This window comes from Scleropages formosus, chromosome 12 (assembly GCF_900964775.1).
Source record: "Scleropages formosus chromosome 12, fSclFor1.1, whole genome shotgun sequence".
NCBI classification, from domain to species: Eukaryota; Metazoa; Chordata; class Actinopteri; order Osteoglossiformes; family Osteoglossidae; genus Scleropages; species Scleropages formosus.
Window position 1 is genome coordinate 13219766 of NC_041817.1, and position 27986 is coordinate 13247751.

Sequence of the window (27986 nt, forward strand, 5' to 3'; positions counted from 1 at the left end):
CATGTTCATAAGTATGTTAGATACTACAGTAATCCATTTGGTGCCCTCCATATGCTGCTATTGCAGCTTTATGAACTACTTTTTTCTGGACTTAATGGTTGTTTCAGAAGCAGCCTATCGAACATCCAACTGGACAAGTAGAGACTGGTCATCCACTTCTGTACACACCTGTCTCCTTAAGGACTACGATCTCTTTTTTTTTTTTTTTAAAACAGGACATCCTCAGCTTGAATCTGAACCAAAAGAACGGCTCTATATTACTGAATAAACAAGGAAAGGAAAAATAAGTAGGCCCCAGAGATACAGAACATACAAATATTTCTGAATGATGAATTGGGAGCAGTATAGACCTGTTCTTAGTTACGTAATGGTTACAAAATTTTTACTTACTGCACCTTTGAGGAATATAAATCCATATGCTATCATAAAAACTCCTGCAGTAATTAACTATGGGGAAACTATGCTCCCATTATGATTCCTGCTAGTGAGAGAACAGAGCAGACAGCAAATTTAGACCTTCCGAAAATGTAGTTCTCATTACAGGGTGGGGGGGATCTAAAACCATTTCCACAAGTGGTCTGGAAAGCATAAAACAAACATTGACATTTAAGTAGTTGGATGATGATGTATTGAGTTGGGGACAAGCAAGAGGGGAAGGTTAGCTCACCTTGATCCATTATATATTCAAGGAGGATTTGGACTCTCCTGTTGTTCTGCCAAGTTAGGTTTGTGGGGCCTTCAGTACTTGTGCATTACATTACCACTTCTAGCAGCTAGAGTTCTGACTGCCTTCTGTTCACAGCAATGAGAACAAAAAACACTGCTCTAACACAACACCCAGGTCAGTCACAAACTAGCAGAACTTCATGACCCTTAGCAGACAGTTAATTACATTAATGAGTGAAACTCAGCTTTGTATACAAATGTCCTACAAACGTCTGCTGTCTTCTCCACATAAATGTCTGCTAAATGAATAAATGTAAATATACATGAGCATGCTTGCGGGAATCTAGTTTGATTGGGAAATGAGGTGACATGTTCCCAGCTCTTCCGCAGCAGGTCCCACAGGTGTAGGACTCTTGTGGGTTGATAGTGCTCACTGATTTGTTTTTTCCATACACAAAATTTTTACCTGACAATCTATTGTCAGCTGGGTTCTGAAGCTTGGAAAACTATTTTGCTGCTGCTCCTGCATTTACACTCCAAACAAACAAGGTTTGTAAGTGCTACATGCACTGCTGAAGTGATGTATATGTTGACATGATTCTTTTGAGAACGGGTTGGGAGACATTGCTATAAAAATAAAAAATATCAACCCATTCCTATGTGCACGGGCTACACATTGCATAACTGAATAAGTGTAATATCATTAATGGTATACATGGGGAATCTGGCACTGCAGTTTAGAAGATTTTTGCCACTCCATCACGTGTTTGACTCACCTTAAAGATTTATTTTTAACCAACCATGTTCAGATATTATAAAGTTGGAATCACTTAACAGCTCTTCATGCACCTTTTTTTGCCAAAGTAAAAGTACCATCTTAGTTTCATGTCCTCCCCCACAGACAGTGCAATATTTTTTCAATCGCAGAACTACAACTGAAATAACAAGATTACTAAACATAAGGCTGTGCCAAAAAGTAATAATCAACTGATCCCAGACAGGTTTTGGTCCCTAATCAAAGATTAATATATTGGCAAAATTAATGTTTTACTCTAGGATCAGGCCATACTTGGTCATACCACCTTCTGGGGTTGCAAGATCAAGAAAAGCGGAATAATAAAGCAGGTGAAAAGCAAAAATTTACCCAAAATAATGCAGTATATATGATTTATCTGAAGGAATCCCCTATCCACATAAAGCCCTGCATTACATAGCAATTACTGTATACAGTGTATTCAGGCAGTTTTCATGTATTTTTCAAGAGGAGGTGGACTATATAAGTGGCAAAAAAAAAACTCACCAAAAATGCCACTCTGGAAGCTTAATTTTCCACCTATGAAAAGTCCATCTTCCTCCTAAAAATATCCCAAAGTCACTTGGAACAAACACAGGGAGAAATAAGTAGGATATTCTACAATATTAGAACAATTATTACATCCTCCAGCTGAAGTCAGACAGAGGGTGATGTTCCAGTAAGTTCAGTAGCACATCAATGTCACTGTCAGGAGTAAACAGGAAGTTATGTTATGTTAACACTGATATCTGGGAGAGCCGGCCAGTCGCATTCAGAAAACACCAACATTCATCACAGCCTCCCGAATCCTGGTGTACCCCAGTCCACCCACTCGTCTACCACGTACAGGTCTCTCCGCAGAAATGTCTCTGTCTGTCAGTTCTCGGGCATCTTTGCATCCTTCCACGTTCCTGGTCCGTTTGGTCAAGTGTAGCAACTGGGAGTGGTCAACAGGGCTCATGTGGAGCAAAAAAGGCAGCACATAACATGGCAGGAACAAGAGTGACTCCTTACTTTGTAGTCGCAAAACGTTCTTGTCGTCTCAAAGAAGGGCCGAGAGACGTGTGGCTCTTTTCTGAGGCTCTCGCTTACTCTGAGCTGCCTGTAAGCGCGGGATGGTGGCTGTCCCTACTGCACGGCGCTGCTCCCCGGCAATGTGATGTTCCCCAGGCGGAGCACAGGCAGGGGGTGGGCCTCTGTGTTGAACACCCAGTTATCCAGGGGAAGGAGGTCGTCGCTGGAGAACAGCAGGTACAGGTACCTGGAAGAGAAGCAGCAGGATCAGTGCAGCTCTGCCCTACACATGAAAAGTTTGAGTACAATTTCTGGAAGCAAGCCCCCCCAATGAGGCGTTCGGTTTGGTCCAAAAATGAGGTGGCACATCTTCAAAGCTCTCCTGTAGAAATTTCCAGACATGCAGGACACCTAGGTGTTGCTTGATGTCACATGAGTGTTGCCCCAGGTTGCCCACATGTAGTTTCACTTTTCACTGGTACTGTGTATATTGAACATTTGCATTACTTCATTTCGTTGACACTTATTTTCAAAGCAACTTACAATGTTAAGGTACTTATAATTACTTACCCATTTATACAGGTGGGTAATTTTACTGCAGCAAGTGAGGGTAAGTACCTTGCTCAAAGTAAAACAGGAGGAGGTAGAAATTGAACCGGCAACTTCTGGGTCCAAAGGCAGCAACTCTAACCACTACACTACCACATACGCCATGCTATTAGAACATCCACTATAAATCCTTAAAGTAAATACTGTATACAAAACTTTAGAAGCATGTTGAATGGCTACCTCATTTTTGGGCCTTTTACATTAAAAGAAATGTAAGGCTGAAATGTATGTTATGTACCCACTAATAACATTACCAAGTGCGAGGCAAGGCAATTCCAGGTCTTTGCCATTAGAGCCACCCCCCCATGTTACGTCATGGTATTTTCCATAATTAGAGTAAGGGACAGAGCATGACTTACTTAAGCGTCTCTGCAAGAAAGAAGCTCTGCTGGACATCATCGTAAGTAGGGGTGGACGAGTAGACGTCTTTAATGCCGGAGAATCCCCCACTCACTCTGCAGTGTTTATCAATTGCCTAAAAGACAGGACCATGGCAAACTGAGAACTGGCTGGAGAATTGTATCTCTCTCACATACACACACACAAATGGAGGATTTCACTGCTGAAAAAAGCCTAATCAGGTCAGTCACAGATTTTCCCAAAATTCTTTTATTATAAAGTCTGCATTAAATCTTTATTTCCAAGCCTACTGAATAAATAGGCAGAAATTTCTGGGAGACATCAGGATTAATATTCATTTTACCATAGTAACCCAAGCCCAGGTACCTTCTGTGAGGACTGAAATGCCAATGGAAATGAATGAAAATCAGGTCATGCTTACAATTTTTCTGTTAACGCCTTAAAATGTACCACACAACTGGGTCAAGACTTTTGTGATCCAGTCTTAAAATAAGTGTAATGAGCTTTGCAGCTGGTATTTTTGGTAATGCTCACATTTGGAAACTGCCTGTGTGCAAGGCCCTTTTGCAAAAACACAATTTGGAGTAAAGAACTTGAACTGCTCGGGAATGAAGAAAAAACATTATTTTATTTGTCATATTTTACTGTTCTTAAAACAGGTCTCTGTTTGGAGAAAGCCAAAAGATGCCTTCATTTCACATTATATTTCCAGTTACTGAAAATGGTAAAAGATTTTTCCAAATGCAGTGGGACACTGGATATATACTTTTATTCCTATTATAAGGAATATGTTTTCTTCTGTTAGTTATAGCTGACTGACACAACAGTATTCTTGCTCTTTCAACTCTACCAAACACTGTGCACTCTAGCAAACTGTGAAACACCAAACCAAAAGCACAGATGCGTTCAGGGACTCTACGCTCACCTGTGCCGCCTCCCAGCCCCACTGCCTGTACTTGGGGTCATGAGTGAATCTCCACATGTACCAGTAAGTCTCGATAACCTCTGGCCGTAAGATGTAGTACTTCTCGTTCTGACGAACAGCCACTGCTTCCAAGCCACTGTCAAATTTAAAGGCTTCTGGGCCAAGCTTCAGCACTGTGAGCAGAAAGAAAACAAAAGGGGTTCTTACGCATCAGACAAAACAGTTTATCAATCCAAGAAAAACCCATCTAACAAGAAACTCACATTGTTGTAACAACCTTTCATACCAGAACACACAATTCCCAGAGTGTGATGTTAAGTTAATAATGCAGACATGATTGTCACATATATTTATGGAGAAGGTCACTGAAGATACCACATATCTTACATATACCTAATGGTTCAACTCCTCCACTTAAAAAAATAATTCCTCTTTAGGTCACTTAAAATGTTAATGTTAAAGTGAAAATCTCTCAGGATGTCCAGCAGATAAAAGGCTTTCAGAAGGGTGTCTCAGGCTTGTGACAATGAATGGCAATGTTATTAAATTAAATACATTTATCATCCATTAACTGTTCTTGAAACTGGAAGGAATATCAAAAAACCTGGAAAATGAAATTGCTTATTCCATTTTTTACTACAAGTGCAGAAATGAGTTAAAGAGTATAATTGCCCTTTATACAGTTTTTTTCCCCCCTCAGTCTATCAGATAACAGTGACCTATCCACAAAAATTTCCTTTTCAAAGGCTTACAGTGATACTGTCCTAAGGAAGACAAAGGCCATATGTCACATTAATAATAAAAAAAATTAAACAATATTTGAAAATTAAAGTTCATTGGTGCCAGACTGCAACTAAGACCATGGTACATGGTTCCCACAATGCAGTGCATTTCACAGTTTCTCTTGCACAGCCGCTTGGCACAGTTCTGAAATGGGGTCTTTGTTTATCACATTGGACCAAATGTCACTGGCGGGACTGGATGTTGCCAGTAACTTAATATTCAATCTGTCTAAGTGGTAGAATAATAATGGGCAATAATTGCAGACCAGATATTGGAGACCATGTAATAGAGGTTGAGTATAACTACTTCAAAACTCTGTATCATTTACATTTGTTGCCTAATTCATGGAAAACGTGTTCATATTCTTGCTGTCTTGGAAAAATGAAAAAGATATTGAAAACTCAGTCTGAACTGACAGTTTCCATTAAGGCTAATATAAAAATAAAAGCCTAAAATATAATAAAAGCCTAATTTCTAGGTCAATAAAGAACCGATGGATTAGATGGAACAAAAACCAGCTACTCCCCCCTTCACTGTTACCCCCTCTCCCTCTAACCTGTGCGGTCATAGGACTCATGGCAGGTGTGGGCAATCTCAGCACCAAGCTGCAGGTAATGGCCAGCCTTGTCATTAGGTGAACCATCAGCTCCAAGGGCAAACATGCCCCCAGCGAAGCAGGTCAGGTGACCCATCTTCCGCTCCAGGTGTCCATTCTTCCACTCCCCAATGAAAGTCAACCCACCATTTGACTTGCGGATAAGGTGACGCTCGATAGCCTGCAAAGAAAATAAAAGACTTAAGCTGTCAAACATAGTTATACTCTAAAATGAAACATTTCCAATGTTGATGCTCGAACAGGGTTTGCATATAAAGTAACTTACATTTACCAGTCAACACACTGCATGATTCCCAAGGCAAAGCACAGACCTCTGTCTGCACATTTCATCTCAAAAAACATATATAATATTCAGAGCTACAGATTTATTTCTGTATTTTCTGTGTTTCTAGCTGCGCTCTAATCAAATTCCACAGCTAAAAAAATAAGTATAAATAAACCACACTGTAAACATTCTGAGCTTTTTCAATTTTATCAGTATTCAGCAGACAGGGACTTGAGAGTTATACAACTGAAAACTTCTTGTGACAATTTTAAAATGTGAATTAAAGCTAAGCACAATGTGCTGTTTAGTGTCCCTTGTGGAAAATGAGCAGTCTATTTCGTAACAAGTACAAAAATAAAATAGAACAGTAATAAGTGTTCCTGCTAAGGACAGCAGAGTCCTTCCTCTGCTAGGGGAAGGAGTTAAAATAGATAGTTCAGTGTAAACTGGGCATAACCAAGGCTCACCTCGATGGCGTCATCGTACGTCCTTCTGGCTTCAGTGTCAGTTTTGTCAGACATGAGCCAGGCTTTTAGCAGGTACTCATAGAAACTGTCACCTAGTCCTCCAACAGAGGTGTGGTCTGACAGGGCACAGATATTGAAAACAAATCCTTATTTTACCATCTATATATTTAAATATAAGTGCACAAATAAGTTATAGAAAAGAAAATCTATGTTGCATACCATGCACTAGCACAGGCAACCCTCCTTAAATCTTCAACAGAATGTAAAGCTGCAGTGACTTCCATGAGGTAACATGTCTATTAAAATAAGAGGCTAACCAACGCCTACAACCGCTTGTCCCGAGCGGGGTCGCGGCGAGCCGGAGCCTAACCCGGCAACACAGGGCACAGAGCCGAAGGGGGAGGGGACACACCCCGGATGGGATGCAAGTCTGCCGCAAGGCACCCCAAGCAGGGCTCAAACCCCAGACCCGCCACACAGTGAGCACTGGCCAAACCTGCCACACCACTGCGCCCCCTTGCTAATAAGAGGCCATATATAGCCAATTAATTACAGACACTACACATTCATTTGCATCAGTCCTCCCTTCAAATGACCCCAGAAGGTCAGGCACAAAGGTAAAATAATAACTTGCACAACAAACAAACACCTAAAATAGAATAAAATAAAATTAAAATAAATTAACTGTCATCTCTACTAGAAAGATATCTACAGTATTGTATCGAATGGTACACCCACAGACAGTTGCCCCAGAGATACTCACGCTGCCCCCAGCGGCCAGTTCGGGGATTCAGATAGTTGGGGTAAAGTCCATTGGGCCGGTCCATTTTAGCCAGAAGTTTACGTATGTGGATCACCTGAACAAAACCCAAAAAAAGTGGGTCATGGGGCTGGATTACTTTTCTCTCACACATTTTGTTACACACACATAAGGAAAACCTTGCTCTTACAGATACACATATATTATATTCATACATGTAAGCAGCAAGACACACACAAGCAAAAGTAGTGCAGCACTTTGTAGACTCCAAACATGTTGGCTGTACATGCGACAGACAGACGCTAGAGATCTGAGTAAGAGAGTCAACTTTTGCACTGCAAACACTGTCTATAAATCTCTTGTACTTTTTCTTTCCACAAATAAGGCATAAAAAACAAGACAACTTAAAGACACAACTTTTTAGCTGAAACCTTTGTTCAAGGCCACTTACAATGTTACATTCAAACTTGAATGAAATGCTTACAATGATTTACCCATTTACTATACAGTATAGCAGGGTATTTTTACTGGAGAAATTCAGGGTTACCACCTTGATCTAGTATAGCAGGAGGGATTATAAAATTAAGTACAATGAGATTACAGAAGTACAACACTAACCACTTTTGGAGCTATTTAAGAAAATATCTGGCAAGAGAGTACATTATGCATACATTGTACATTTTGAACATATAAATAAGACTGTATTCTCTTTTGCTTATTTCAACACACTATGGATCCACAGAGATTACTCAAGGCCAACAGCTACTATTAAATTTGTGTGGTCTTCAACCTTTTCTATCACAAAATCTAGAAATAGTTTCCGCTTTATTTGACCAAATGGACAACTAAGGTCCCCTGACTGACCTTCTGGAAGTAAGCAGGGTTTCCAGTGAGGTAGGACAGGTGAACAAACTCCATATGGAGGGTTCCAAATTCTGCGAGGATGCTGCTTCCCGCTGAAGCCCAACCCCAGTTCCTTCCCACACCGCTGCAAAAGCAGTAGAAAGAGAGAAAGAAGAGGGGGGGGGGGAGAAAAAAAAAAAAACTTTAAGCAACAAGAATACATCGTTTGAACCAAATACACTGTATATCAATATATCATTTGAACTAAACTAATACTATGCTGTAAATCTTTCAAAATATCTACATCATTTGTGTAACACCTAAAATACACAATACACCTGTACACATCACTGCGTAAGGGGACTTGGTGGCACAATAGGTGAAGTCAGTGCCTCACAACTCCTGAGCTGCTCAGCTGGCATGGGGCTCGAGTCCAACTCGAGGTGTGCAGAGTTTGCATGTTTTGCCCTGTGATTGCAACCAGCAGCCATAAAATGGAAAACCACTTCCATTCCTCCCTTTTCTTGGAAACCATGCCTATGGTTGCTATGAGTTGTACTCAGCTGAATGGCACTTCCATCCATTTGTCCATACAACACTGTAAACATGAAGACCAGCAGTGCATTGAAGAGAGGAAGGGACAGGAATGATGTTTTCTAAGGAAGTACACTGTCAGCCAAAAGTCTGGACTGTATTTTTAAAACAATAGTGAAGACATCAAAACTTTTAAAATATTTCAGATCCTTCAAGGTAGCCATCCTATACCTTGATGGCACCCTTTGCGCACACTTGGCATTCTCCCAATTGGATTCATGAGGTAGCCACATGGGATGCTTTTCAAACAGTCTTGAAAGACTCCCCACTTGTGCAGAGCACTTGTTGGCCGCTTTTTATTCACTCTATAGAGTCCAGCTCATCACAAACCATCTCTACTGGATTTAGGTTGGGTGATGGTGATTTCTAACTCTTAAGTTTCAGAAAGGTTCTAAATGAAAATTACTTTTGGGGGCAGGATCACAGACAATATTTACTCTGGAAAGAAATTTATACATAGTGATCAATTTCACTTTTTAGTTTTCCTTAGAAACAAATTTCAAGTATTTGAACATAAGTCTGTAGATTGAAATGTCTAAGATTTTGAAAGACACATTCCATCAGGTGTGTCCAAACTTTTGACTGTTGGTGTAGGTGTATAGTGTGTTTGCACATAAGTTGTTTTAGTTACTTCAAAATGTACTTATAACCCTACCCAAGTAATCAACATAAAATGAAATCCCAGTACCAGTTACCTCTTCAGATTGACCATGGCCCATGGTATTCCAGTGGGGGTGTTGAATGCAGGCAGCAGCTTTTCAGCCAACTGGACCGCCTTGACCTTGAAAACCTTTGCAAGGGAGCAGAATGACATTACACTGACACTCAACATGCCCAAACCTGCAAGTGTTAAATGAGAACAGCAGGGAAAAGTCAGTCTGAGGGTACCAGGTAACTGATAAGTTGTAGCACCACCTCCTTTCCAACATGAATAACCCTTATCTTGTTGAATTCCCAGTCAACAAAAATGTCAGAAAACAAGTAGAACAACAGACTCAGCTTAATTTTATATTAACCTGACTTTGAGTTTCCAGAACATGTAAAGACAGTAGTAATCTGCTGAAAAAAGAGCAGGTCCACTGAAACTCTAGGTGACCATTTGCTAAATTATCAATGAGTATGAATTTCAGTTTCTAATGTCATATTTCCCTACAGCAAGAGTAAGGGAAGTGGAAATTCAGGAGAAAGACAACAGATAAGCACTTGTTCGGCTTCCAATAAAAGTGGAAAATAAAAGTCACTGAATATAAAGCAATCTAGGAGTACACTGGAAATTGTAAGAGATACATTCACGCAGACTTGCATAGGTGCATACATGACAATCAAAAAACATGCAAATGAAGACACAGAAACACAATGTATACTCTTTCTAGCTTTTACCTCCTGTCCTGACAGGTAATAGGCTGCCAGCAGTCCACCAATGAAACGGATGTTGACCTCAAAGACAGACACCTCTGCATTCTGTAGAAAAAAAGGTTAGTAAATATTGTGTGAAAGAAAGCACCGCACAAAGACTGAAAACCCAACATGGTTTATGGATCTGCATAATGCATGATAGAACTGTCAGCATTTTCCTGCTGAAAAAATAACCACAAAAAACAAATGGCACAGACCTTTCAAGACTTTTGTATTACCTGTAAACACTAAATTAATAAATATATTTAAAAGTGACTTTAAAAATCAAGCTACATCCACTTTTGTTATCTATGAAAACTTTTTTTTCTCAAATATTATCAAGCAGATTCAACAATAAATTCAATTGTTAGTGTATTGAAAATGAAAATATCACATGAAATAGGACTAACTTTGACATTAATGAGAAGTGAAAAGGCAGCGACCTTAAAGAGTTATGGCAGGTTGAATATCAGTTACCGGTGTGTTGGCACCAAGGTTCTTCCAGCAAATTTTCTGTTCAAAATTACACAACTGCTAATAGTGTCCACTGTTGAAAATACATTGAAAGGTACAGCTTTACTTTGCTCCTCACCATAGTTTGCTTGTTAAACTGTTTAAACCATTATTGAGCCATTAATAATTAACCATTATTAAACCATTAATGAGCCTACAGAAAGTTAGTACAAACCAATTCTATAGCCAAAGTTTGCAGAACCACAACACAATATGACTATTTCTTATTAAAATCAGGGTAAAGTTAGGTTTATATTCATGTTTAAACAGGTTAGCTTATGGTGAGGTTCTTGTGTGTTAAAGGCTTTCCGCTGCTCACCTAGCATGCAGTACTTCACCGTAATTAAAATCTGCAGGACTGAACAACCACGGAAGCATTTCTTTCATAAGTTGCTTACTGGAAAATTAATGAGGCCACGGAATAACCATCATGCAACTGTCACTGTTCATAGAGAGGCCCTTTAATGGATATTTATATACCCTGTCATACTGGTTCTGTATGACTGGTGTAATCAAACCGTATATAATTTATAGTGTCAAAAACGGATGACTTCCGTTCAATCAGAATGAAATGTTGATATTGCAAGGGCGCCAGTAATGTTCTACGGGGAAGTGTTGCTACACTCAAACATCCACTTTCTTGTTTCTAATTTATATTTACTTTATTTCATCATGTCTTGTTGCTATATGTTGTTTTTCTGCAAGTCCAATTTCCCTTCAGGATTAATACAATGTCAATATTAGTAAGTGCTGCTTGATTTGGAGTTGACATAGCCAACTTCTCATTGGCTTGATCTGAATTAGATGATAGCAGTGTGACTTATTTAGTAGTTTTCTTTTCCCACTCCATTTACAGCAAACTACACACTAAAATACCTAGATCTGAAAGTTATGCTCACTAAAGTCCCAGGGTGACAGTCTGTTGTTAATGGAGTACGAAATGTGTGTCAAGTGAAAGGAGACTTTGAGCAGCGTGTCTTTTTTTTTTTTTAAATCCATGCACTCTGGACACAGTCTGGCAGCCAGTGCTTTGCTTGTTTTATCCAGCTGTAAAATATGCATTTTAAAAGCAATCTATAAAAAAGTTTAAAACATTATGGATTAACTAAATATGTGCTCTGCAGTACAATTAACTTGTTAAAATAACCTGGGAAAACGCTCGTTCTTTTAAATGAACTTTTAATCACCCATGATGGACCATTAATCGAATAAATCAAAAATACAAAAATAGGCTAGTCTTCATAAGTGAAAATAATGATGCTTGGATACGTACACCCCCAAAACTAAATTACCGATTTAAAGATGCATTTTCAAAAACATATCTGATGTGGTAGAGCTGCCACAGCAGAGGATTTTTGGGTGGGGTTTTTGTTAATATTATCCATTAATTTATTTTCAGAAATCCTTATCCAGTACAGGGTCACAGTGCTCTGGCCACTATACCTGGAACAACAGGGAGCAAGGCAGGGCACACCACACCAGGAAATCAAAATTAAAAATTATATGCTGTCACACATTAAGGACAATTCAGGTTCATCAATTCACCTAAATTAAAAATTATATGCTGTCACACATTAAGGACAATTCAGGTTCATCAATTCACCTAAAACAGTTTTGGACTCTGTGAGGAAACCAGAGCACCTGAAAGAAACTCAGACATGAGAAATGGATGCAATTGCACACAAATGGAACGGGATTTAAATCCAGAGTGGTGAAGCACCAACATGACTCCCTGTGTCACCATACTTTCCTACACTAATACTAGCTATTATATAAGGGACCAGCCTTACCCCAATGCAGACTTCTCATTACCCATATGTCATATGGAAATGCAAGATATTAAGTTTATTCATGGTAAGAAAGAAATGCACTTTAACCAATTATGACTAAGCTTTAGTATGTTAGCCAAATAAACATTTAAAGTTTTTTCCAGAAAAGGTTTCTAACTTTTAATTGTTGAGGATACTCCAGGTATCCTCGATAATTAAAGAAAAGGTATACTACAGAAGTGAGCATTGCAAAATTCATGAGAACAAGATAAACACTAAGAGCTTAGCATCATAGAAGAAGATCTGCTGACGTAAGGGCCTCCACAGTATGTAACGAAGAACGAAGAGCATGTACAGAAACTTTCAAGTTTGTTCTTAACGTTTTGCTAAAAAGCAAAGCTTTTTGCTTGAACAAGCAAGTCAGTAGCTCTGTACCAGCCAGCAGAAGATCCCAAAGATGGCTCCATGACAGAAGGCAAATTCTAAAAGTTCTGGTGGGGAGTGACATTACCGCTTTCTGCATTAATATTTATAATAGCAAACAGATTGGAAGAGCTGCCGTTACAGAGCATGCAGCCAACAGTGAGATTTATATCTTGTACAGGAGTGCAATTTCTTCAGGACTTCACCATTGTCATGGGACTTGAGGTCTCCTGTGGAAAGGGGCCACCGACTGTACTGGAGGATCTTTAAATAATCTACCAAGCTGCAAGAAAAATGACCAGCTCAGATGACTGTGCAATATGTTAAAAAGTGCAACATTTTAGAGCCAATATATAGTTATGCATCTCATTTAGAGTTTCACTATGGTTCTTTATCCCAAAGCTCATTGCTGTGGAACCAGGCCACATCCCAGGAGGCTTCATGCTTTTGCAAATGCTCATGCCAAATGCTTCCTTCCAAGAGAATTCCTCCAAGAAAAAGAGTTAGGAAAATTAAAAGGAAACAGCTCATGAGAATTCAAAGACATTCAATAACATCGAGGGTTGGTGGAGTATGGGAGGCCTTTATTCAGACATCACTATGCAGGTACCTTGAGACAGCTGGAGGTATGCTGAGGTTAACATTGAAGGACTTCACCTAAGAAGAAATCTTATTTTTTTCCACATTCCTACATTGTTGGTGGACAATAACCCAAGCTTGGAAGACCTGATTTTAATACTGACGGTATTATTTTTTGCTACTTACTTTTTGTATTTTTCAAGCCATTACCAATAACAAAAATGGCCATAAAATGAATTCCAGTTGACTAAATTACTGTGTAATTTACTAAGTACTTTCCTCCAGAGTACAATGGCAGGATAAGGGATTCAAACCTGGGATCTTCAGATGGCAGGCAGCAGGTCTAGCCTTCATGCTGCCTGCCATAACCACTCTAAAACATTACAGGAAGACATGAAACTCTAGGTCCAATAGAATCCATTTACAGAACACTTCCACTAGTTAATTTTGACACCATCCTACTGCCAATATTGTTTGGTTACTTATTTTTTGAAGATCAGTCAGTAAAATCAATAAAGGTCATAAAATGTTCCAAGTACACTTCACAAGAAAAAGGAATAGAAGAACATGTTTAGCACTTGTGAATACAAATACAAAGACAACCAACAGGAAGTCAGATGGGGGAAGAATACAAAAACAGGGTATACTCACTACACTGAAGTTCAGGTTCTGCTGAATCCACTCTTGTCCTTCTTTAAATTCACTGTGAAGGCCCATGATGTAAAGGGTGTCCAGGGCATCCACAATGGTGGCTCCCATCTGAGAATTTCCTGCAGAGAAGAAGCTCAAAGTAAGACCATTTCACATAGCACTCAAGCACATACCAAGTGTTACTGTACTGAGCCCCGCATTACATCACTGAACTTGTGATCAAAACCAATTCACAGCATCATCATAACCAAAAGCAATTCCATTTATAGAGGCAAAATAACTATTCTTGCAGATGTGGACATTTTATCCAACCTCTCCATGAAGTGAGCTGCATTTACCCAAAAACACATACAAACAGAATACTAGCATAGGACTGCCTTAACTCAACTTACTTCTGTAGTGTTTACAGCTGGTATCCAGCATTAGTGTCTCTCTCATCAATAACTTAACAGATTTATCCATGTGCAGTGTTGGTTAAGTCAATTTGTTGTTTTATGTGAGTGTGTAAAGAACTCTGAATACCACTTCAATAATTTTCTTGTAATAAACTTGAAACTTGTACTGCACAGCAGTACAGTGACAAAGTCTTCAATCTAACAAATTATTTGAAGAACCTCTGTGTTAAGCTTTATGACAGTGTGAGGAATAAAAACTGGCAGGAAGCTGAACAGTTGATACTGAATAAGAGGTTGTCGAGGGAAAGTTTTCCTTTTGATCATTTTATCTGTAATTTTGTTAATAAAAATGATCAAATAAGTCAGTTTATTTTGTTATATACTATAGCACTATCTGAGGTTCCTGCACAACATTACCAGAAAAACTGAGAGAAGTGTGTATTAAGCTTTCACTAATTCTGATTTACATGTATACATCTGACAGACACTTTCTCCAAAATGGTATATAAATGTAACTGAACATGACTGAGCACACATGGGTTTTCAACGGATGGCATTTTAACCAAAAAAAAAAAAAAAAAAAAAAAATTCTGTAAAAATGATAAGTAATCATTTTACTCAAGACTGTAAGCACATTAAAAGGAATGGAGTTCATTTTTTTAATCCATTTTTTATTTTCTGCAATACAATAGATACTGCCATCAGCAATGGGAATATATTGAAACACACAATATCCATACTGATATCTGTGAAGAAGCTCATATCCTGCTCAGCATATTATTTCCCAAATCAAGCAGATATGAGATAAACAAGGCATACTCAGTTCCTTCCAGAAACAAGAAAGTTACACAGCATGAGCAAAATAACCAAGGAGTAGGATCATTTTTGTATATAAAGCTACAGAACATCTAAACTTTATGAAACCACAAACTACTACTGTTATTCAGTTTTAAGGCATGATTTTCCAGGAGAACCTAGGTTTTACCTCCAAGTGCCATAGAAACTCCTTTGCCTACATACACCAATAAGACCACATGTAGTCTCAAAGCCATACAAAGTTCTCACACAAAAGGTAGTGCTTCATGTATGAAGGAGGTGGCATTCCTAACTCTACTTAAACATGGGTTTAAGTCCGACTGGGTCCGTGTCATTTTCCATGGTCCTGTGCGTTTCCTTCAGGTGCTCCGCTTTCCTCTTACGGTACAAACATGTGTTTCAGGTCAACTAACAACTCTAAATTGCCTCTGTCTGTGTGTTATGTTACTAGGGTGAATAATTGTAGGCATGCAGTATCTAGCATTGTAAGCCACATTAGGCATAGGAGTCACCTAAACACTAATCGTTGTAAGTCACCTGAGAAAAGCATCTGCTAAATGAATAAATGTAAATGTGTTTACAAGGTATTTCTTTTACATGTGAGTTGACAGCTTGTTATGCAGATTAAGGAGTTATATAAGGTACTTGCAAGAGGAGTTGCTTCATCTCACTTATAAACTTTTGATGTAGTCTAACAAACTGCACTTACACAATACTGTGTTGGAAATATATAGAACGCAACAAAAAAGCACAATGATTCAATTACATGAAGTATATTGTATTCTTAGGGTTAAGTAATGGAGGTAAATTTCCATGTGAATGCCCATTAGGGTACTTTAAAGTAAGTTGTCTGCAGTTTTAAATCTTTACATCATCTGCCCACGGTAAACAATGGTCACTGAGCAGTCGCAGCTTACATGGTGACTGATGTAGCATGTAAAGCCAAAAATCATGTCTAAACAGGACAGCTGGTAGCATAGTGGTTACAGCTGCTGCCTTTAGATCCAACTGTCTCAGGATTGAGTCCCATCTTCAGCTGTGTGAATCGCACCTCTGGCTGTAGTATCCTTGAGCAAGATACTTGCCCTAAATTTCTCCAGAAACATTACCCAGCTGTATGAATGGGCAAATAACTGTAACTAGCTTAACACTGTAAGTTGCTTTGGAAAAAAGGCACCAACTAAATGAATACATGTAAACATGTCACCAAGTCTTATGGAATAAGATGCTCTAATTTTGTGCTTAGATGAGACATGGTACATACAAACATATCCATGAAAATAAATTGTGAAAAACATGTACAAATCCATGGCACAGTATACATGTCCAGTATGTAACACTCTAAACCTTTTCCTATGCTTAAATTTTCTTCATTTACTTTTACTGACATGCTGAGGCGGTATCATGAGTCACCCAGGAGGGTTGCTGTTACTCACTAGTGAGCTCAGTTGGTATGCAGTGCATTCAGATGCATTATTTAGCATGTAAATTCAACTCTGCAATATTGCAAACATCACTTCATTTGCATAGACCCCATCTGGACCATTAAGTTTTGATAATGCTTCGTGTCTTACTACTGGCATTGTTCATTTGTGCATGTATGCGTTTCAGAGCACTGCGTAAATAAATGCTGAAAGTAAATAAAGGCTGCATGCATATGAGGCTGTTGAAAGGCAATATATTACACCTTTTAAAACCTTTTTTTTTTTTTTTTTTTAAATAAACAAACATATTGAGAATAAAAGTTACAAGCCAAAAGGAAGAAACTTAACAAGCTGGATGTCTCAGTTGAGGATAGTAGCAAGTCACAGGTTAAGAATTGTCACTTTACTCACCAAAAATATTGGTAGAATGTCCTTTTTTGGAGAGAGGCTTCAGTTCGTTGTGCCCCCAGCCATACTGCCTATAGCTGTCCCATGCATGCTTCATCATCTGGAAGACAAAACACACCAATCTCTATTCATACAATATTTTCTCTCCACATTATAGGTTCTGTATTTGCATTCCTATAAACAAAAACGGGTGCTGTTGATTCTGAAGATACCCCCCCACCAAACAAACAAATGAATAAAAAAATTTTAAGAAATGAAATGTACACGGATATCATTTTCAAGTGATTCCAGTACTTTCCACCACAACCTCCACTTGGAACATTTCTTGCACAAGGTGCTAATCCAAGCTCTTTTTAAAATAGCTCTGTGCTTCAGTGCAAAAAAAAAAAAAAAAAAAAAAAAAAAAAAAAAAACTAAAATTGTGCTTCAGAAGAATAGTTAACCTACATGTATGAGGCCAAAGGTTAACTTTCTGAAATGTATTACACTTGCAGTTGACTTCTATACCAAAAATTAAAAAATGCAACAATTCCAAACAAAAGCAAAAAAACCAAAACTTCAACAGACCTTTGATTACCAAAAAAAAAAAAAAATACATTAAGGCTCCTTGTCAATATAAATTGCTGACGTCTACACATTTTACTTCAGTGGTCACTAGTTCAAAAGTTTTGCATAATTTCTGACCACCTTATCACTCAAGCCAAAATAAATTACTTGCATAAAATCTGTTTTACTATACAACCTTAATTAAACAGGAATTCCACTCAACGTAGAGGCTAACAATTCTGAGTTCAGCTGGCAAGTAACTGTGATTTGTGAACAGCGAGACATGTTAGTTATGACAAAGTACTGAATGTTATGACAACAACAACAACAACAACAACAACAACAACAACAACAAAGTAGTCACTTTGGGCACAGGCCCTCCATTTTATATTCTAATTTGGAATCCAGAAAAGAGAAGGCAGGTATGACAGGCAGGGCTAGAGACAATTGCTGTCCTTACATTTACATTTATTCATTCAGCTAATGCTTTTCTCCAAAGCAACTTATAATATCTACCTACAATTACCCACTTATACAGCTGGGTAATGTTACTGGAGCAGTTTAGGGTAAGTACCTTGCTCAAGGGTACTACAGCCAGAGGTAGAACTCAGACATGTGACCTTTGAGTCCAAAGACAGCAGCTCCAACCACAACATTACCTGTTGTCCCAGATTGTCCCTTATGACACACATCATCTTTCTCAAGAACAGGCATTTAAACTAATAACCACTGCTGAATTGACTTCGCAAAGCAGCTTAAGTGTTTATTTATATAGCCAGGAATTCCACAACAGGCTCTGGAGCGCTGCAAGCCCAACATGGACAAGTGGTTCATAAACATGAAACGAGGCATTTCAGTTCAAGTTTTGTCTTTAGATACTACAGCATTTAGAGTGTACCTGAATTACAAATGCATATCTTTAACTACTGTGCCTTTTTTTTTTTTTTTTTTTTTTTTTAAATTTCATGAAAGCTTGACTTCATGGCTACTAAGCAGACGGGGTCTCTCCTGTACTCAAGCTGAAACCAACACATTCTGTAATTCAGAGAAACAACAGGTCAGGTCTTCAGTCCTCTTGTCAAAAAAGCACATGATCAATTTTATTGATCACTGTACCTAGTGTTAAATACACAACACTCGTTTGACTTCAAAGAAGATGCAAGACTAAGACTTTAAATCGCCACTCTAACCATGTTAATAACGGCAGACTCCAGCCAATCTTACAGAGAAGGAACTAGCAAAATGGGGTCTGCCGTCTCTGAAAAGGCTAAAGACTTTGTAAATTACTTTCCTGCCGAAGATGAGGCCTGGGAACTGGGGCTTTTCTTGCAAAAAAAAGCGCTACGGTTTTACTCAACAAACCAGTGGGGGAAATCTTCGAAATAACTTGAATTCAAATGAGAAAAGCAGAGCATAAAAGTCTTAAGAGTCTACCAAGAGCTACATTAATGTCCATCAACATCTCCCACTTACAACACAAACCCAAAATATTAGAAATGCAGTAGTGTAGGAAATCAGACAGCAGCATGGAGAAATACCACCATTTCAGCTCAAGCTTTCATTATCTATGCCTTCCCCTCTAGTAATAACTGCTCCTATACATTTCACTGATGGTACAAGAACGTCAAAATGCGGGACAGAACACGAACATTTCACTGACACAATATTATCAGGACTTCTTTACATTCCCAAAAAAGTCTCTCAGATCCTGAGTGCCATTAGCTGAGAAAGTCCGTCCATCCATCCATCACCGCTTGTTTAGCACAGAGTCATGGAGATCTGGAGTCTACCCTGGAAGAATAGGGTGCAAAGCAGGGCATACCAAGCAATTTAGAGTCACCAGTTCATCTTAAACAAATGTCTGATGTCTTGGAGGAAACCGGACCACCTGGAGTGAACCTGCATGAAAATGGGCAAAGCATGTATATTGTACAGACTGAGTTGGAATCAAACCTATAGCCTGGGAGCTGTGAATCACTAATGCTACCTGGTATGCCACCATAGCTGCTCTGAAGAACTCCTTGTTAATGGGTTAATTCCTTTCACATATCAACACATGTCCCTGTCCCAGTCTGATCTTGTCGCAGCCTGCAACATACCTCTCGGATCTTGTCTCGCTTCTCCTTAACTTCAGGGTCCCCTGGGTCTCCGTCGTTGATGCCCACGAGTTTGGGCATAGGTACAGGTGGCAGGGGCTTTCCAGCACCATCCTTCACTTTGAGCTGCTCTGCTACCTTGTTTTTCTCAGTCTGAATCTCAGCCCGCAGCTGCTCACGAGATTTCCTTAGCTTTTCTTTGGCCTCCTCCAGGACACGCTCATGGTCTGCTCGGATCTTGCTCCTCAGGCTCTCCTCCTCCTCCCTACAGAGGCAGACAGTGTAAAGAACTGAAGATTCTACAAAAGAGTAGAAAGCAATACACAGGATTTAACTCAGCTTGAGATCAGCAATGCTAAAATGTAAGATTAACCTGCTCAAGAAAATTATTTAAGAAAATGTAAAATTAACAAAACCTTGTATACAGGCTTGCTGAGAATTATTAGTCGCCTCTTCAGAACCATTAAGGAAGAACATATTTAATTCCCCCATTTAAATGTATTAAATTAGTGCCATGCAGCTTCCATTTCTTGCTTCTGTAACAATGGTATAAAGCTTTGGTGCTGTAAATGTATACCCTTTAAAGCTGAAGTCATCTTAGTGGAAAAAAACAGACTACTGCAATGAGAAGTTAAAAAAAAAAGAAAAAATACACAATAAACCTGTATAAAACATGAGAAAAGCCATCAATATTCTAGCTCACAGGTACACCACTCGCACTGTAAAGCCTTGTAGTGTGAAATACTACTCTCACAGTATTTGTCAACACACACACACAAACACAAAACAATATATTCATGGGGGAAAAAAAAATCCAATTCCTTCTGAAAATGGAACTTATGGTGCTACTGGAGCATATGTTTATTTTATTATAATAATAAAAAAAAGCTCTCTTTTCTAGAGAAAAACAATGCACTATACCTGGTTGTGTTAGCATTACAAGATTCTTGGATACTCAACCCAAGCTTTTAATGAACAGTTCTTACTTGAGACTATAGTGTCTTCCCCAAATGTAAATGCTATGTGACAAAACAAGAATTGAAAGGTATGGTGCATTACTTCATCTTACCTTGCTCTTAGAGAATCAAAAAGCAGAGTGTAAGGTATTATATTAAATTCTACACGTACTCCAAATATCTAGGAAAAAAATAAAGGGATTTTTTGAAGTAACCCAGAGAAAAAAGAAACTTTGAAACAATTAGGAAAGGCTAGTGGGAAACTCAAATTAAATTCAGTCCATTCATGCACGGTTCTGTCAAGCCAGTGATCTGAAAATCAAACTATTTCATAAAACAATGGAACATAAAAAAGTTATACTTTTAACTTCTCAGCTATTGTGACCTGACTCAGATGTTTCATCTCTACGCAGCTCCTCTTTTCCTTTCACTATGCAAACCAAACACACAAATACAAACACAGAAGCCGCTTGTCCCAAGCGGGGTCGCGGTAAGCCGGAGTCTAACCCGGCAACACAGGGCGTAAGGCTGGAGGGGGAGGGGATACACCGAGGACGGGACGCCAGTCCCTCACAAGGCAACCCAAGCGGGACTCGAACCCCAGACCCGTCAGAGAGCAGGACCCAGACAAGCCCACTGCACCACCACGTCCCCCAAACCAAATACAGTACTGCTGTATCAGCTCTCACTAAAAAGCTGTTTTGTAAAATATGAAAACAAGGATACTAAAAGCTGAATTTAACCGCATCATGAATACAGATTTATAGTTATTCCGAAACTCTTACAATATGACTGCACCCGAAAGAGATCCATGACTGCTGACTTTACCTTACTACCAGAAACTGGGCAGATGCCAACAAGGCATTTTCAAGGCATTCAGCTTTCATTCGCTCAATTTGACAGTAAGACCTTTTCAATGAGAATGGATTATTCAGACAGGGAAAGTAATCAACACTGATTAGAGGCACTTTGTAAGCATCTCTTACTTGGGCCGCTGATCCCCATAGGCTTGGTCAAAATGAGCTAAAGCAGATGGGTGTGCAATTTGATCCTTTGTCACAGCAAGGCTCACCATCACACCCTCATTATCGGGTCCTTTTTACACCAGGCATCTGCCTCAAAATTGTGACAATCCCCAGGACTAATGAAACATTTCCTTTCAGAAATTCCTTGTGCATCAAAAGACAACACAGCTCTCATCAGCGGCAACACATTACAAGATTTGACATGCGAGGTTATTAAATAATACAAAGTTTTCAAACTGCATTAGGTCACATGAGGAAATGACATTACCCTGCACCAGGGGTTCTTAACCTGGCATCTGCGAAGGGGGCTATAGCTTTAATCACATTCTTAATGAGTCCTTGCCCTATGAAAGGATAAACTTTTCCCTCTACATACACAAGAACATAACTATCTACCCGCTGTAGAAAGTTCACACACACAATGAAGATGGACAGTCAGCAACTGCCCACATTTATCCAATGTGCACTCATCTGCATGGAAAAGCAAGAGTCAGACATCAATTTCACTGGCAGCACTGCAATATGTGAACATTGCTTGTTCTTCTGTCTCATTATGTCACCTAGATGCAAATCAAGTTTTTCTTCAATAATTCTACACACAATTCTTTTAGCTCCTTAGACCAAAACAAAGTGCAATGGATTTTATATAATTCTACTTGATATACATTCTAAAAGAACAGCTTGGAGCTAATCGCCTACTGACAACTTTTATTTGCTGTATGTCTCTTTGCTCAACTTACTAACGTGATTTCAGTCAGTATCGAATGCGTAAAGTGATCAGAATGCCTCGAGTAGCCCTCATATCAGAAGATACTTATCCAAACAGTCCCTTAACATAAAAGTCCTTGCTAGGTGTCTTAAAAAGACTTACATTTACATTTATTCATTTAGCAGACGCTTTTGTCCAAAGCGACATATCTCAGCAAAAGTACAATTTATGCATTACATCAAGAGGAGGAGACATAGCTGCAGACATGAAAATCTCAAGCAAACCTAGCTTGTTCCCTACCACTTGCTGCACCGAGGTTCATCGCTCAAGTAGGTGCATAAGACACAGGATAGACAAATCCTGATACCCACACCAATTTTTTTTTTTTTTTTTTTTATTAAATACTATAAGATACACAAATGAGCAGTACAATACCAGAGTAATGGCTGAATGAAGGTTGTATCTAGGGATGCTTCTGGAGTTATGATGCGTGAACAGTTACACTATATATGATCTGAAGAGATCTTGGGCAAAGTGGATCTGGAAAAGGTGGGTTTTCAGACCCTTCTTGAAAACAGACAGAGTTTCCGCAGTTCTGAGTGACAGGGGAAGGTCATTCCACCACAACGGTCCCAGAACCGAGAACCTCCGAGCTTTGCCTTTCGTGCGCGGGACCACCAAGCGAGCAGAAGTAGATGAGCGAAGGGGCCTGGCTGGGTTGTACCGGTTGATCAAGTCCTGGAAATAGCCGGGAGAAGTTCTATTGATGCACTTGTACACAGTAACCAGGGTTTTGAATTTGATACGGGCAGCTATAGGAAGCCAGTGCAGAGAGATGAGTAGAGGAGATACATGGGAGCACTTTGGCAAATCAAGCACAACTCGTGCAGCAGCATTCTGTAGAAGCTGCAGAGGGGTTTGATGGCATTAGCAGGAAGGCCACACAGAAGAGAGCTGCAGTAGGCCAGACGGGAAGTCATCATGGCCTGGACAAGTAGTTGGGCGGAGTCAGTAATGAGGTAGGGACGGATCCTACAAATATTATGCAGGATGTATCTGCAGGACCGGGTTGTGGCGTCAATATGTTGAGAGAATGACAGACTCGCATCAATCGTTACTCGCAGACTCTTAGCAAAGGAGCTAGGTGAAATGAGAGTTGTCCAGTTTGATCGAGAGGTCGTGACAGGAGGACAGGCCAGCTGGGAGGTAAAGAATCTCTGTTTTGGAGAGGTTGAGTTGGAGGTGGTGATCATACATCCATGAAGAGATGTCCGACAGGCAGGCAGCAACGCGTGCGGAGATGTCTGACACACCAGGTTGAAAGGAGAGGAAGAGCTGGGTATCATCAGCATAGCAGTGGTATTTGAAGCCATGGGAGGCTATGACCAGACCGAGGGAGGAGGTGTAGATGGAGAAAAGAAGAGGACCCAATACCGAGTCCTGTGGAACAGCAGGAGAGGAAGAGGAAAAGAACGAGAGCTCTGCCAGACCGCTTCATAGGCTCTGTCAGAGAGGTAGGACTCAAACCATCTTAGTGCCGCACCTTTGATCCCAAGCAGGTTAAGAGAGGAGAGTAGAATCCGGTGATTTACAGTGTCAAATGCTGCAGACAGATCGAGGAGGATGAGGACCAAGGAGAGGGAGGCAGCTGTAGCAGCTTGGAGAGAGTCACATACCACCAGAAGGGCAGTCTCAGTGGAGTGACCAACTTTGAAACCAGACTGATAACCATCAAGGAGATGGTTCTGGGTGAGGAAATCAGTTGATCCCAGGCTGCCCGCTCAAGGGTTTTGGACAGGAAGGAGAGGAGACAGACCGGTCTGTAATTTTCAATCAGATTGGGGTCCAGGGAGGATTTTTTTTAACAGAGGTGAAATTAGAGCAGTTTTGAAGGCAGCTGGGAAACAGCCAGAAGAGAGTGAGGAGTTGATGATAGAAGAGATGAAGGAGGAGAGTTGCAGGGAAATGTTCTGAAGGAGTGATGAGTGAAGACATGTACATTCAACATAATGAAGGGACACAACAAAATGAACCATTTTAAACCAACTGTACTGCATAAAGGTTCACAGTGTATATTTACTGGCTCACAGTCAAAACTGTTGTGATTATGCTGTAGTGCAGCTGCCTTTGAGTGCTTTGGACTTTTTTAGTTCAAGTACAGTGAATTCAAATGCATTGTCTTTGTCTTTTTGTATTGTTTTGCTTTTGGAGATTCTCTGAGAGGTTGTTTTGTCCATCTGTGTCTTAGAAAGATTGTGTGCACATCATGTCATCATTATGCATGCATAAAGCGAACAAAGAAACTCCAGAGAAGGAAGTCGTCTGAAAATGATCAATTCCAACAATAACTTTCTCAAGGGTAGTACAGCAGGAGTGGCGATTCAAATCTCAGCCTTTCAATTGCAAAACAGTTATAACTTCAACACTACCAGTTGGTTAAAAGAAAAATGCATCAGTCCACAAGTAACAGCAGATTTGAAGCAGGATACGGTCCTGAAGAGACAGCATACAGGCCAATATTAAAAACCCTGACTCCGATAAGTGCTTCTAAATCCAAAAACAAGCATTTTAAAGGTGAAAAAACCCATGTCCATTTTTTGAAGGTCTACATAGCCTTTCATGTGCTGCCACCTTGCATTTCAGATAACTGTCAAAAATATAGCACTGCAGAAATTGCAAACACTATAAATAATCATCTCCGTATCATTAAGAACAACTGGACTTTTTTCGAGAGGCAACTTCACAGCTGGTGACCCCTCCCCAAGACTGCAATAAAATTCAGTATTACTTATACCTCAAACCAGATGCGGATGCTGTTCAGGAGACAATAAGCTTTACCAGGGTCTTCACAACCACTAAAATTACCTGTGTCGGTGCTCATCGTGAAGCCCCTGTCCATGGATTACTGGACCACCAGACAACCTTCCCTCCTTGCTGGAGTCAATGTGTGGTATCAGCATATGCTCCAGTCCCAGGTCAAATCGTTTGTGTTTAGAGTTGTCGGGGAGGAAGAAGAACGCTCCGAAGCACAAGGTGATGAAGGCACTGAGGATCAGGAGGAGGATGAACTTCTCGGAGAGTCGTAGCGTGGCCCGGTGATAAGGGAACGAAGAAGCCCCGGGCGCGAGGGTTGGTATCCTCCGGCCAGACAGTGGTAAAAGAGCCGGAGTTGTCATGATTTATCGTGGAGTTGGTACAATAATTGGGCAAATCACTGCATTTCACCCGTAACGTTATTATCTCATTCTGGCTAGAACGTTTCCAAACTTATGTTTCTTTAATTTCAGCTGAAGGATGTGATAGCTCCATTTGGAAGTTTAGGTGTTCATGTTCTAAAAAGGAAGGAAAAGGTTGAATTAATAATACAGGAATTTAAATTCTAATACAAGTTCAGTTTAAAAAAAAAAAAAAGGAATAAATAAATAACACGTCTTTACTGCTGAATTCATTGCTGCCAAACCAGGGTGCAAATTCCTCATGAATAATCTAATGTGACGAAGGTCAGTTTTATTGACAAGGCACTGTGTTGCTCAGCAGCTCCCACACAGAACATGCACATACTGACAAATAACTGCACCCCCCCACATAAAAACTTGGCTTGCAGAATAACGAGAAAGAACAAAGAAATCCTGTTGCGCTTCCGTGGCCGAGTAACGTACAAACGTTAAAGACAACGTTTACATCTTAAGCAGTTACCTCGCAATTATAGCGACAGGAGGATCGTCATTAGAGGAGAGAATTAAGAACGCGATTCCAAGGAGCCCACAACTGGTGAGGGCCCACAAAAATTACAGTATTAATTAATTTATTGGAGGAGGGAGAAGATATTACTTCATAGGGCCTGAATTCCTAGTTATGGACCTGCATGGGAGTAGGCAGGTGTACAAATTATCAATGGTCTTCTGCTCCTGAACAAATACACAATGAAAACCAACACATTTTCATCTGACACCTTCCTCCACACCACTTACAATTATTTGCCCATTTAAACAGCCAAATATAGTTTTTACTGGAACAATTCAGGGTAAATAGATCGACCAACGGGTACTACACAGACAGGTGGGATTCGAACCTGCGACCTCCAAGTGTTCACCACTGAGTCAGTGTGCCACCTACTAGTTCTCCTAGTTTCACTGCTGCATCAACAACAAGCATATAAAACTAGGGATAAAATATTAAATGACGACAACTAGTCCAACCCGAATGGTTAGAAAAAGAAAAAAAAAGTGTTTACTTTGCAGAAAGCTGCAAAGCACCGGCTCTCCCGCCTCAGAGAAATGCGGTGACGAGTCGCGGTGACCCAGTTCATGGCGCACTTCCGTCCCCACTGTCAACCAGGTAATTTAAAAAGTCCTGGGGTTCAAAAACTGTCACTGGTGGGGGGGATGAAATTCATTAACGATCATTTATTTCCCCTCAGTTTAAAAAGAAAAGAAGCAGCAAATCGATTTGGTTCACGCGGAAACTATTGTATTCTATCGTGTAGTTACCTTTGGGATCAAAAAGGTTTTACTTTTCAATACTAAAAAGAAAAAAAATAAATAAAATGAAGTGTGGTTTAAACAAGTAACTAGATACCACACACCAATACCACGGTATACACACAGCGCGAGCCGGAGCGCGGCGCGAGACGCTCCCAGCTAAGACGGCGCCCCGTCCGCCGCGCGCTCGCCGCTCCGAATTGGTGTCGTAAAAGCGGATCCACCGGGACCGCGGAAACCCGGCCGCCCAGCAATCCACCACGTCTTTCGGCAGCCACGCTCAAGGGTCAGATCCGCAGGAGGAGAACAACAATCATCGTTCCAAATACTGGGTAGCTAACGCGCTGTCAGGCCGCCTTAAAACCAGGGGGGGGGGAGGAGGAGAAGAGAAAAAAAAAAAAAAAAAAAAAAAAATCAAATAGCAACGCGTCAGCAAAACTCCTTTCCACGCACATTCGCCTTTCTGCGAGGAAGCGCCTCTCTGCTCCGGCGAGTCGAGCCGAGCCGTGTTCGCTGGCAGCTTTACCTTTGGGCGACCGCGCGGTGCACCACCAGGCCCCGCTCGCTCCGCCGCCGCCACCACCACCGGCGTCTTACAACAACAGCAACAGGGCTGACACTCGCCTTAATAATTACTTATTTGCGTGACACGTTTTTTCCATGGTAATCAGACGCGTGCAGCTGTTGCCCCCCTTCCCCCCAGCCCGGCCTTGGGCGCTTCTTCGCGGCCGACCGGTTACAGCACACAACAAGCCCAGGTTACTGACCGTGGCTCCGTGCAGGCGGCGCTCAGCTGCTGGAAACGGCCATGGTGGCGGACCGGCCGCTCCTGTCTCGCCGCTGCATCACGCTCAGCGCCTCCAGACAAATAAGCACTTACATGATGGCCAAATCATGATGGAAGAGCTCAGCTCCCTCCGTTGAGATCGTGTTTAAAATGCCATACAGATACAGTGTTGCGTGTCCTCAGCTCACATTTCCCTGTGTATTCATTAATTCTTAAAAGGTGACAGTATCCAACCCTGTGATTTGATGCTCTAACTGCAGTAGCGGTTCTTTCAGTCCTCCAGTATCCCACCACCTCTCGGGCGCCGCTAGCTTAGGG

The 27986-nt window shown here is 40.4% G+C and overlaps 1 protein-coding gene across 5 annotated transcripts; it reads right to left on the minus strand.

The window, feature by feature from the left end:
* Nucleotides 1–193: 193 nt before the first annotated feature.
* On the minus strand, nt 194–27986 carry LOC108938572 (mannosyl-oligosaccharide 1,2-alpha-mannosidase IB-like). Of its 5 annotated transcripts, none has more exons than XM_018759226.2 (14): nt 27649–27986; nt 25266–25732; nt 19714–19975; nt 17072–17168; nt 14026–14144; nt 10076–10156; nt 9391–9485; nt 8123–8246; nt 7262–7355; nt 6499–6614; nt 5707–5926; nt 4368–4540; nt 3442–3557; nt 194–2720 (listed from the first exon to the last, which is right to left on the minus strand). In XM_018759226.2, exons 2-14 carry the CDS (start codon nt 25574–25576, stop codon nt 2588–2590), a joined length of 1941 nt encoding a protein of 646 aa, XP_018614742.1. In that variant the 5' UTR covers nt 25577–25732; nt 27649–27986; the 3' UTR covers nt 194–2587. The 5 variants fall into 5 exon arrangements, with proteins under 5 accessions (XP_018614742.1, XP_029112712.1, XP_029112713.1 ...); XM_029256879.1 differs by lacking the exon at nt 27649–27986 and adding an exon at nt 27408–27600; XM_029256880.1 differs by lacking the exon at nt 27649–27986 and adding an exon at nt 27006–27163.